The 12,949-nt window shown below is 38.7% G+C and overlaps 1 protein-coding gene across 1 annotated transcript in view; it reads left to right on the top strand.

The window, feature by feature from the left end:
- The first annotated feature begins 1,703 nt into the window (after positions 1-1,703).
- Positions 1,704-12,949, top strand: part of MCUB (mitochondrial calcium uniporter dominant negative subunit beta) — a 51,847-nt gene continuing 40,601 nt past the window's right edge. Inside the window, exons 1-3 of the mRNA XM_007940756.2 lie at positions 1,704-1,727; positions 8,986-9,061; positions 9,818-9,988. Coding sequence (XP_007938947.2) covers positions 1,704-1,727; positions 8,986-9,061; positions 9,818-9,988 — 271 coding nt within the window. The remainder of the gene's footprint in view (positions 1,728-8,985; positions 9,062-9,817; positions 9,989-12,949) is intronic.

Genomic DNA, 12,949 nt, shown 5'->3' with positions numbered 1-12,949 from the left:
GAGAAATAAACCAAACTCTCTGCCATCTAGTCGATTCCAGCTCATGGTGACCCCCAGTGGGTGTCCAAGCCTGTAAATCTTCACAGAAACAGACTGCCTCATCTTTTTTCTGCAGAGTAGCTGGTGGGTTCAAGACACTGACCATTTGGTTAGCAGCCAAATGCCTTAACTACTCACTACGCACACACAAAAATAAAAACAACCTGAAAAACCCAACTCACTGCCGTCAAGTTGATTCCGACTTTGGGTTTCCAAGGTGGTAAATCTTTCTGGAAGTAGATTGTCCAGTCTTCCTTCCATGGAGTGGCTGGTGGGTTTGAACCGCCAGCCTTCTGGTTAACAGTCAAATGCCTTAGGTGCTGCACCACTAGAGCTCCTACTATACCACTAGAGCGCCTTAAAATATGGGAAATAATAGTATGTTATTTGTTGCTATGAAGGGTAAATAAGATATGGCATGTAAATACATTTATAGAGAAGGGGTGACAGGAACATGTTCTATGCCCCTGAGGTGTGAGAAACTTATCATGTTCTAGGAGTTGGGGAAAAATCATAGAGTAAGGTCAGCAAAGAGGAAAGAGGAATGAAAAGAGATAGACATTAGTGCCCAAGACATACATAAGCTTTTATGTTGTTGAACTATAAAGGGAATCCATTGAAAGGTTTTAAGCAGAATAATAAAGTGATTCTATATAGATTTTAAGAAAATCACTTTTGCTGCATAAAGAAGGTGACCTGGACCAGAGCAGTAACAGAAATGGAGAGAAGTGGATAAAATTGGCAGGTAAAATTGACAGGGGTTGAAGTAAGTGATTGCTCAGTCTTCCTTCTGAGGAGTGGCTGGTGAATTTGAACTGCCAGCCTTCTGGTTAGCAGTCAGATGCCTTAGGCACTATGTCACCAGAGCTCCCAAGTAATAGAATCAATAATGATTCCTGGGTTTTAGACTTGAGCAGCTATGTAGATAGTAGTAGGCCATTACTATAGGAGAGAAGTATGGATTCAGTGGGAGAAGTTTCAGAGAAAATCAAGAGTTTTTTCTAGCTGAGTTCCAGATGCCAATGACTATGCAAGGAGAAAAGTTAAACAGGCATGTGGATGTCCAAGTCTAGACCTCAAAGGGGAGGTTTGGACTGTAGAGTTCAGACAGTGGAGATAGAAGCCAGATAATAGTATGTTGAAGAGTGATTGGGAATTGAAGGTGAGGAGACATCCAGTAGGTAACACTTGTGAAAAATTTGGCTAAGAAGGGGAGCATACAAATGGGGCAGTAGCTGGAGAGATGCATAGTTCATGGAGAGTTTAGAACTCTTTTTAAGATGAGAGATATTAGAGCATATTGGCATGCTGATGTGTAGCACCTAGCTGACAGGTGAGTGATACAGACATGAGTGGGTTATAATTGATGGAGTAAAGCTTTTGAGAAAGTCTGACAGATAAAAGATGGAGAATACCTGAGGAGGGATTGGCCTTTGAAGAGGAGGGCCACTTTCTTGTCGTAAGAGGGGAGGAAGAAATGGTAGGTACAGATGGAATTCCATAGGTTTTAAGAGGTTAGAGTAAGAGTTGACCATGCAAGGTAGGCCTACTAGGAAGGGCTTTTCGGGAAGGAAGGGAATAAGCACGTAAGCAAGGATCACACTACAGTGTGATATATTCAGGAAGCTTCAGTAGTTAAGAATTTCTGAAATAGAGGTTGGGAAATGGGTTGTGCTGGGGGTGATAAGGTGAGACTGGAGAAGTGGGCAAGAATTAACTGATGGAAAGTTTTCTTTGGAATTCTCTTCGCAGTAGAGAGACGGTACAAAACCACAACGCAACCACTTGCCATGGAGTTAGATCTGACTCATAGCAGCCCCTCCTTGGGTTTCCGAGGCAGTATCACTACGGAAGTAGATTGCCCAGCCTTCCTTCCGAGGAGTAGCTAGTGGGTTTGAACCACCAGCCTTCCGGGTAGCAGTCAAATGCCTTAGATACTATGTCACCAGAGCTCCTAGCGAGACAGTAGATTTCTTTAAATCTGGAAATAGTTTAAAATTTTTAGAATATTGTAATAGATTTAAATCTGGATAGATTGGTGGGTGAAGCCATTTAGGAAGCTGTTACAGTAATCCAGGTGAGAATGTGACAATCTGAAGTAGGGCAGTGGACGTGGACGTGGAGGGGAAAAGATCAAGAATTCTGTGTGAAGTAGCTCTTATGTAGAATCAGTAGGCCTTAGTAAAATTTCAGCTGTAACTACTGGTTGTTGTTGTTGTTGTTATTTGCCGTCAAGTTGGCCCCGACTCATAGCAACCCCTTCTTGGGTTTCCGAGGCAGTATCACTATGGGGAAGTAGGATTGCTCAACTTTCCTTCTGAGGAGTGGCTGGTGGGTTTGAACCACCAGCCTTCTGGTTAGCAGTCAAGTGCCTTAGGCACTACGCTACCAGAGCTACTACTGGTACAATCTGGCTATTGCTTATAGGGAATATGAGTTATTTAGTATAATTCTGAATGCTCTGGTTTTGATGTCTGGTGATTAGTGGTGCCTATTCATCAAGACAAGGAATAAAGGAAAGGGACAAGTCTACAAAGATGAGCTCAGTTCAGGAGGTGTTGAGTTTGAAGTGCTTGTTGGCCACCCCAGTGGAGAGATAGATGTCTGGTAGACCTGTCTGAGAGTATAGCCTTAAGAAAGGAGGCTTGTTGCTCCACAGATGCCCAAATGTGTGTTAGTGTTTGATTCTGAACCTTATGAAATCTTCTTGTTCTGACTCAGACTACTATTAATCTGGTATTGTATTGAGTGAAATAATGTGGGAAAAAAAATATCCTCAAGAGATATGAAAACTATGAATACTTTATTATCCAATTATTATATATAATCTACTCTAAGGAAATAAATAAAAATGCAAACAAAGATTTATGTGCAAAGATGATTAAAATCTAGATAGTTATAATGGTGGAAAATTGAATACAATACACAGATAGTAAACAAGAATATACACGTTGTTAATGGTGATAATTCTGTATGACAGCATTACTGGTGACTTTTTGTAGTGCAGTGTATCACTTTTATATGTCCTTTCTACCCATCGTCTTGTATTGCCCACCAAACGATTGAGTGGAACTATGCAAATAAGTTGTTGTGTGGCCCACCAAAAGGATTGGACAGTTTGCTAATAATGCAAATAAGGTACATGGAATCCTACCAGAGTGAGACCATGCAAATAACGTGTGTGGAACCCTCACAAAGGGATTGGTCAATTTTGCCGTCTTGCTAGGCTTAAAAGAGAGGCAATCCCAGATCACGAGTGGGGCAGGGGAACCTGACTGTCACCATGAGGAGACAGGAATAGAGCATGTTCTTTGGACTCAGAGTTTCTGTGCTGTGAACCTCCTAGACCCAGAAAACTGAGAGCTGTAACACCAGATAAGGCAAGAAGCAACAGCAGAGAAATGGTGGCAGCAGAGGCAGCAGAACCAGGAAACTGACAGGAGATGGATGATCCTGTGGGCTTCCTGGCCCATGGAGCAAGAGAGCTGAGTGTCTCTGGGCAGGAGGCTTGCTGGTAGAGTAGGATGTCTCTGGGCACTTGGCAGAGCTAGGCTTACCAACCTTTGGAGTGAGATAGCTGAGTCCCTTTGGCTAGCAGAATGGGGTGCCTCTAAGCACTTATTGATGGAACTAAAGAGTCTGTAACACTTGCCTGAGCAGGGCAGTAGCCAGGCCCAGGGCAATGGCTGGGCTGGCCTTAGAAGCCAAGGGGCTGAGGATCCAAGGGCTAAGGGTGAGAGAGAGGCCTGCTGTGGTCATAGCTGAGAAGAGGCTGTCCTGACTGAACTGTATCCCAAGTCATTTCTGATCTTGAATTGTAACCTGTACTTCCCTAACAAATCCATAATTGTGAGTATTGAACCTAGCAAAGAAGTAGAAAGTGCTGTGGGAGGGATGGCTGGTGTGAGAATTGATAGAAAGGTTGGAAAGAAGAGGCATGTCTGACCTCTGCTTCGTAGGAATAAGCCTTGGGCTGGTGCTGATGGTGATTCTCTTTCCTCTTCTTGAAGTTAGAGAATGTCAGATGCCTCTGCCACACCATTGATACACTTTTATTTTCTCCTTTTTGTTTTTTACTTTTATGTGATTTACATATTCCGAAAAATTCATTGCTGTTGTGATCAAGAAAAAAAAAATTGAAGTTAGAAATAGTGGATAAAATGGAAATGCTCAGTAACAGGTAAATAGTAAATGTTGTTACATCAGTAGAATAAAGTATTATGGAGCTATTTAAATTATTTGTGAAAACTTTTTAATGAGATAGGCAAATACTTATAAAATGTTAACAATTATCTTTCAGTTGACCATGACTATATGAGCATATATATCTACAGAAAAACTGTCATAAAAGAAGTCAGAGGTTAGTAGGATTGTGGAAGCTTGTTTTCTCCATTGTTTAAGTTTTCCCTGTTGTTGTTGTTATTTAACGTCGGTCGAGTTGGTTCGACTCATAGCGACCCCTCCTTGGGTTTCCGAGGCAGTAATACTACGAAGTAGATTGCCCAACCTTCCTTTCGAGGAGTGGCTGGTGGGTTTGAATCGCCAGGCTTCTGGTTAGCAATCAAGTGCCTTAGTCACTAGGCTACCAGAGCTCCTAAGTTTTCCCTAGTGACTTTCATTATACTCATTTTCCTCCTCTTTTTTTTTCTTTTAGGTTTTCTTTAAGGACTTTTGTTTGTTTATCTTCAACTTCCATTTTTTCTGCTTTTCTTGAAATACTTGTTTTGTACTTTTTATTATTTTTTTTTCTACAAGTTCAGAAACTTCAGATTGAGTGAGTAGTTTCCTTTAAATGTTTAACATACACAGACTGCATACATAATTATAACTTTTCACAAAGTCTCTAGTTTTTCAGTATCTTTGCTTTCCTCCCGAATATAACAAGAGCCTTTACTTGTTCTAAGAACCCAATGAATACAACATACCAAATCCTGTAGCATTTTCCATTCATTTTAACACACACACATAAAAATAGTTTAAAATGTCTTACAGAACATAGTTTATTTACTTACATATTTTATCAGCTTTGGTGTTTACTGTTGTCTTCATGCATTTTTCTCTCTTCTACCTGAAGAAGTTCTTTTAGCAGAGATCTATAGGAAGGAAATTATGATCTCTGCATATCTGAAAATCTCTTCATTTAGAGAAAGAGGACTCTTGAGTAATTTTCCTGGGTATGGAATTCTAGATTGATAGCTCTTTTCCCTTAGCACAGTGAAAATATTCACACATTTATTTCACAGATATTTATCGAACCATTATTGTGTGCCAGGCACCATTCCATGTGCTGATAATATAGCACTGACCAGATCACTCACCCTGCTCCAAGGAAGCGTACACTCTTTTGGGAGGAAATAAAAAGAAAGATGAGGCAATCGACTTCCATAAAGATTACAGCCTAGGAAACCCTGTGGTGCAGTTCTTCTCTATCCTATTGTTGTTATGTGCCGTTGAGTCAGACCCAATTCATAGCGACCCCTCCTTGGGTTTCTGAGGCAGTATCACTACGGAAGTAGGTTGCCCCATCATCTTTCTGAGGAGTGGCTGGTGGGTTTGAACCTCCAGCCTTTTGGTTAGCAGTCAAGTGCCTTAGGCACTAACGCCACCAGAGCCCCCTAAAGCATTGCTAATTACTTGCAGTTGACTTGATGGCAGTGGGTTTGGTTGTGTAAACGTAAGTTTTCATTTCTCTTGTAAATAACTAGCAGTGGGAGTGCTGGGTCACATGCAAGTGTATGTTTAAGAAACTGCCAGACATTTTCCAGAATGACTGTTGTTGTTATCTGTTGTCGAATGGTCTCCAATTCATGGCAACCCCATGTATGATAGAACCAAATGCTGCCTGGTCATGTACCATCCCCATGATCATTGATATATTTCAGTCCATTGCTATAGCCATTTTGTCAGTCCATCTTATTGAAGGCTTCCCTCACCTTTGTTGTTCCTCCACTTTACCAAACATGATATCCTTCTAGCCTTCCTGATGATGTAATCCAAAATAAGCCAGCCAATGTCCAGTATAGTATTCTGTGATTGCAGGGTTCTCATTGGCTGATTTTTGGAATTAGCATGCCAGGTCCTCCTTCCTTGTCTGTCTTAGTCTAGAAGCTCCACTGAAATCTGTCCACCATGGGTGGGTCACAGCATCACAGAAACACATAAGCCACCATGGCATGGCAAACTGACAGACTGATATTTCTTAAACTGAAAGAACTGAAGAGAAAAGTCAAGCCTTCAGTTGTGGTACTGAAGGATTCTATGGGTAAAAAACTAAATGAGGCAGGAAACATCCAGAGATGATAGAAGAAATACATAGAATCACTGTACCAAAAGGATTTGGTGGATGTTTACCCATTTTGAGAGGTAGCATAAGATCAAGAACTGCTGGTACTGAAGGAAGAAGTTCAAGCTGCACTGATGGCCTTGTAGATAAACCAGCTCTAGAAATTGACAGATAACCAATGAAGTACTTCAACAAACGGATGCAACACTGAATGTACTTACTCATCTTTGTCAAGAAGTTTGGAAGACAGCTATGTGGCCATCCACCTGGAAGAGATCCATATCTGTACCTATTTCAAAGAAAGGAGATCAAATGCAATTCATACATTATTAAATACTATCATTAATATCACATGCTGGAAAATTCTGCTGAAGATAATTGAAAAATGACTGCAGCTGCACATTGACAGAAAATTAACTGAAGTTTGAATTATATGTCTCTTTAAAATGACATCCTCATTTCATCCTCATTAAATATGTAAGTACTTTGTGATCAGGAATTATTGTAAGCACCTAGGAACCTGGTTCATAACAAACATTATTGTAATACAGGTCCTAGTATAGAATTCACTAAATATCTAAACACATAGGAAAAAAGTCAACAGGAATACCAACCAAACTTCTAACAGTGTTTTTTTTATCTCTGGAGAAGTTGTAGGATTGTGGGGGGAGGGGGAGAATCATTTGTATAATTAAGTATTTTTAAAGAATAGTTTAATGGCAAATTCTGATTTGTGTTCAAGTGGATACATTTTTATCATTTTTATATAGTTTCACTAAAAGTATAATATCCATCGTCCAAACTTGAAGAACTTTTACTATGTATAATTTTATATATTAAGAATTGTATGTATCTCCTTTAAGAAATAATCAGCCTTTTCTTGTTTTACTAGTAAGTCATATTTTCAACTAAAATAAAATTCAAATGAACAACTTTAAATTAATGTGACATGATACTTAATTGAAACTAATGGCTTGTGTTGTTTTGTAATTCAATGTTTTGTTTCATTTGTTGACAAGATCCTTTGGGATCATATGAGAGGGACATCTTTTGAATGTAGTTATGTTTCTTCTTCTTTTTTTTTTTTTTAATTTTTCTTTCTAGCAGGAGCTCTAGTAGCATAGTGCGTAAAGCACTTGACTGCTAACCAGTAGGCTGGAAGTTCAAACCCACCTGGACTCTTCGGAGGGAAGGTTGGGCAATCTACTTCCGTAGTGATACTGCCTTGGAAACCCAAGGAGGGGTCGCTATGAGTTGGGTCTGACTCGACGGCACATAACAACAACAACAAGCAGTGAACATTTTTTTTTTTAGCACTCATTTATATGAATACTGCACCCTCAAATCCAGAAAATTTTAAAAATACACTTTATGAAATAATTCTTTGCTGTTACTAGTGAGTGGACTGTTGCAAGGTGATACATTAAAAAGTGGCATCAATATGAAACAGCCACTATGTTGTGACTATGGCACTAATCTCTCTGACTCAAGTTCTCTTGCATTCCACATGTCTGTAAACCAGTGCTTCAGTGCCTGCTTTTACTGCTACTGCAGTACCTTTGTTCATACAGTGCACCATGAAGCCATTAAACTCACTGCCATTGAGTTGATTCTGACTCATAGTGACCCCTTTGAGTTTCTGAGATGGTAAATCTTTTTGGAAGTAGATTGCCCAGTCTTCCTTCTGCAGAGTAGGTGGTAGGTTTGAACCGCCAGCCTTCTGGTTAGCAGTCGAATGCCTTAGACACTATACCACCAAAGCTTTTAGGCCTTCTTTAAGCACCAGTGGAATTGTAAATACAGACACCAGCGGACCTACTAAAAACATTTTCCATAATAGTGGTTATTCAGATATTTTCTAGCTTCAACAGCATTTTCTAGTAAAACTTTCTGTGATGAGGGAGATGTTTTATTTCTCTACTGTTCAATACTGTATCCACTAACCATGTATAGCTGTTGAGCACTTGAAGTATGGCAAATGTGACTGAAGAACTGAATTTTAAATGTTATTTAATTTTAATTAAATAGCCACATACAGCTACCTTATTAGCACAGATCTAGAACAGTGTTCTTAAACTCTATGATGCATGTGAATAATCTGGGTGATTTTGTTAAAATGCAGATTTTAATTCAGTAAGTTGGCGCTGGCATTGTGATTCTGCATTTCTCATCAGCTCCAAGGTGATGCTGATGTTTCTGGTTTAGGGATCATACCTTGAGAAACAAGTAGCTAGAATATGCTTGTATCTATTTGCTTTAGATTATCACATAAAAGGAGAAACCTAATTTAAAATTTGCTACAAAACTCTGGAATTTTCAGTGGTCCTCACATCCCAATTTGAGAATCACTATCCCAGTGTGTTACTGCTACAGCATAAAATAGTAGCAGGCCAAACAGGCAGTTTAGTGAGCTTCTCTAAGGGCTTACCTGACTATGAATGGGAAGTTGAACTTTTCCTTATATATGTCATGTTGTTGTTGTTATGTGCCGTTGAGTCGGACCCAACTCATAGCGACCCCTCCTTGGGTTTCCGAAGCAGCTATCACTATGGAAGTAGATTGCCCCATCTTCCTCCGTCATAGAAGGTTAAAAAGTCTTCTGGTAAAGACACTTATTTCAACTTTACTTTTTTTAAAAATGAAAAAAATTATCTTTCTTACAGGTTTTACGTGGGAAGCTATGTGGAAATCTGAAATATTATCTGTCACCTCATTATAGTACAGTGGTGCCATCTGATGGTAAGCTTTCTTATCACTTCTTTGATTCACATGCTATTTCTATTTTTCCAAATAAAGTGATAGCTCTGAGTTTTGAGTAAAACAGACTAACTACTTTTGTTTTCCTCCCACTCCTCTGTACCCTCAGCCAGGGTTCAGCTCTTCCCTTTTCTGTTCCTGTAAAATTCTCTTGTCTTTTGGCAGGCTTCTAACCCCCCAGTCAGGAGGTAGAGAGGAACTAGAAACAGTTTCTGCCCTCAAGGGCTTAACTATTTATCTGGGAAGACTCTAAATAGATAATTATAGTACAGTGTGGTACATGAATAAAATGTAGATTGGTAGAGAACATGTAACCTGTAGATTAAAAAAAAAAATCAAAACCACTGCCATCAAGTCAATTCAGACTCATAGTTGGACCCTTTAGGATAGAGTGGAACTGCCTCATAAGGTTTCCAGTGCTGTAAATCTTTATAAGAGATTGCCTCATCTTTATCCCTGAGAGCGTTTGGTAGGTTCAAACTGCTGACCTTTTAGTTAGCAGTCGAATGCTTTAACCATTATGCCACCAGAGCTCCTTAATCTGTAGTATAAGGGAATATGTAACCTGTATTATAAGGAAAAGTGGTATACAAGTAATACAAATTATTATAAGAATAAAGACATTTATGAATTCCATGTTTACACATTCCTTTTTAAAATTCTTATATTTTATAGTTGTTTTCTTAAAATAAATTTTATTCGTTCCTATATTATTGTCTTTTTTTTTTTTTTTAACAGAAATAACAGTTAATTACAGATATGGCCTTCCTTTGATAACACTTCCTTTGCCATCCAGAAAAGAGCGGTGTCAGTTTGTAGTCAAACCAATGTTATCAACAGTTGGTTCATTCCTTCAAGACATACAAAATGAAGATAAAGGTGTCAAAACTGCAGCCATCTTCACAGCAGGTATATATATGCATATATATACATATTATAGAAATCTATTGCCATGGAGTGGATTCTGACTCATAGCAACCCTTTACCACAGAGTAGAACTGCCCATAGTGTTTCCAAGGCTGTAAATCTTTTTGGAAGCAGATTGCCTCATCTTTCTCCCATGGAGCAGCTGGTGGGTTCAAACTGCCGACCTTTCAGTTAGCACTAAGCCACCAGAGCTCCCTACACACACACACACACACACACACACACATTTTGTATATATTTTATAAAAGGCTTCTTTCTTTTCAACCTTTGTTTTAGTACTTTATATCCTTTAATTCATTGTATTTTAAATGATTGGCCTTTACTGAGTACTTCATTTTATGTATCAGTAAAATATAAAAAAAAATTAACTATTGAATAAAAAATTAATGAAATAAGTTTAATGCAAGTTTCAGTTACTTATTTCGTAAGTATAGCCTGAAAATTTTTTCTCTCAGTTATTTTTTATGGTACAGGAATTAGTGTGTAATTTTCAGTGAAATGTGAATAATTAGAAAATGAAATTCAACTTCAGTCATTAAAATAGCTAGTGTATAAGTAAAATATACAAAAAGCTCATTAATCTTTGTTATAAAAAGATTACATTACAGTCTGTTTTTTTTTTTTGATAGAATTAGTTCTTAGGAAGAATGTATATATTTTTAGGTTTTTTTACTAGCAAGGGTGGATAATCATTTAGACTTTTCAGGATATGGCTTTTATGTTCTAGTGATCTGAAATGGTCTTAGCCTAACTGTCCCTAAAATGGAATAAAGAATCCTTTACCCCAGCCCAACATACGGGGCTACAAATATAGATAAATGAATAACTTTGTATTGTTATGTTATTGTGTGTTACATGCTAGAATAAATTTTTTAAAAAAGAATGATAAGTGTTGATATTTTGAAAGGAAATAAACATTCTTTTTTCCTATCCAAGTTCAGAACCAGTTAGGGAGTAGAAACAAGTTGGGAAAATTGAGATTAAGAGTTTATTTATTCAGTAAACATTTATTGAATACCTAATATTTATTGAATGCCAGGCAATAAATGATGAAGCAAAGAATAAGAGATAAAAAATTTTTGCCCTCCATAGAGGAAGAGAAAGATAGTGAGGTCCATGAGAGGTACAGACAACAAAGATGAACCCTTTTGCGTGTACAGTACTGTGTTGTCAGTGATGACAAGCATTTATCTATGGGTGGATAAGTGGGTAGACAGGTGTAATGATCAGTTATGTCTAAGCAGAGGGGAGAGTGCCCATGACCATGTATAGGGTTGGTAGATGATATTTCTACAGGTATATTTGTGTGTACTATAAGAATGCCTGGGTTGTATGGTAGAGCTGACAAGGGACAAGGTTGTGGTGACTTCTTGGCCACAGCCAGCTACCCTGAGGGAGTGAGTAGTTGGACTGGTGGGCTTGAGACCATGGTCCTAGGGGACATCAAGCTTAATTGGCATAACATACTACACAAAAACATTGTTCTGCATCCTACTCTGGTGAGTAGTTACTAGGATCTTAAAAGCTTGCAAGCAGCCATCTAGATGCAATTGTGGGTCTCTCCTCATCCAGAGCAGAGAACAATGAAGAAAACCAAAGACACATGGAAACAGTCCAAGAGACTAGTTGGCCATGTTATCCTCAACCTGTATGAACATGAGACCAGAAGAACTAGATGGTGTCCGGCTACCACGTTCAACCACACCGAAAGGGATTGGCGCAGGAGATCCTGGATAGAGTGGAAGAACAATATGGAACAAAACTCAAAATCATTGAAAAAAAAATCAGATTTGCTGGTCTGATAGAGCCTGAAGTCTTGAACTGAACTCTCTCCTGTGGCTTTGAGCTGTTACATTGTGGGGAATCACAGTCAATGTCATGAAACAAAATGTGTATGAACTGCTGTATGGAAAATGAATTTCTTCTATAAATGTTCACTCAAATCTCAGGAGAAATTAAAAAGAAAATCCTGCCTTCATGGAACTCACATTTTAGGAGGAGAAAGAAACAAGATAAAGAAATAAAATATATCCTAGGTTTTTTTTTTTTTTTTTTTAAATGGAGAAAAAGCAGAGAAGGAAAATGGTGGAAGTGTGTGGTGGGGGGGAGTGTGCTTGCTGAGGTCACATTTGAGGTAAGACCTGGGCGAGATGAGGGAATGAGCCAAGTAGATGGGAAGAGTTCTGCAAGTAGAACCCTGAGGTGGAAGCCCCAGTACAGTGTGACTAGTAAAGTAGGGCTGGGTGGAAGGTGGAGGTGTTGGAGAGGTAAGGATGGGTAGATAATATAGAAAGCCTGTTGTAGGTTGTTGTATGGACTTTGTATTTAACTGGAAGGGAAAGCCTCTTCCTGATAATATCTGGTTCAGAGAATAAGGGTTTAGTCCTGTGCTAGAACTGTGCTTCCTAATACTCCATCCCTGAATTAGCTAGCCCTTCCAGTTATAGAAGTACCCATGGATTTATCCACAGTGGCAGAGCTTGCCCTCCTGAGCTTCTAAGAGCAGCCAGATACAAACTTAGAACTCAGAAGGGGTTAAACTGAGCCTAGCCCTAGCCTTGTATCTATTGGATGAATGAATGAAATAAAATAGGCTAAAACAATGATTGATGTTTATTTCTAAAAATAATTGAGTAGCTTTAAAGCATAAAGCTCAAAGAAGACCTTAGGCATAGTAGGACAAAAAGCACAAAGAGACAAGAAATCTTAGAGAAAAGAGGCTCCTTGGACTAAGTGAAAAACCTATTGGGATTTAAATTGATACTTGTCCAAGAACAAAATGAAAATTCAACACTGTATCTATTATTAGCTCTTTAAAAATTTGTGGATCTGGGGAAGTTCCGGCAAGATGGCAGACTAGGCAGAAGGATTGCACAGACCCTCTTCAACAAAGAAAAGGGAAACCAATTAACACAGACACAGAAGATAATCTTGGACCCCTGA

The sequence above is a fragment of the Orycteropus afer genome, unplaced genomic scaffold (assembly GCF_000298275.1).
Source record: "Orycteropus afer afer isolate SDZICR_OR568_19922 unplaced genomic scaffold, OryAfe1.0 scaffold00071, whole genome shotgun sequence".
Lineage (NCBI taxonomy): Eukaryota > Metazoa > Chordata > Mammalia > Tubulidentata > Orycteropodidae > Orycteropus > Orycteropus afer.
This window is presented reverse-complemented; position numbering and strand designations above follow the sequence as displayed.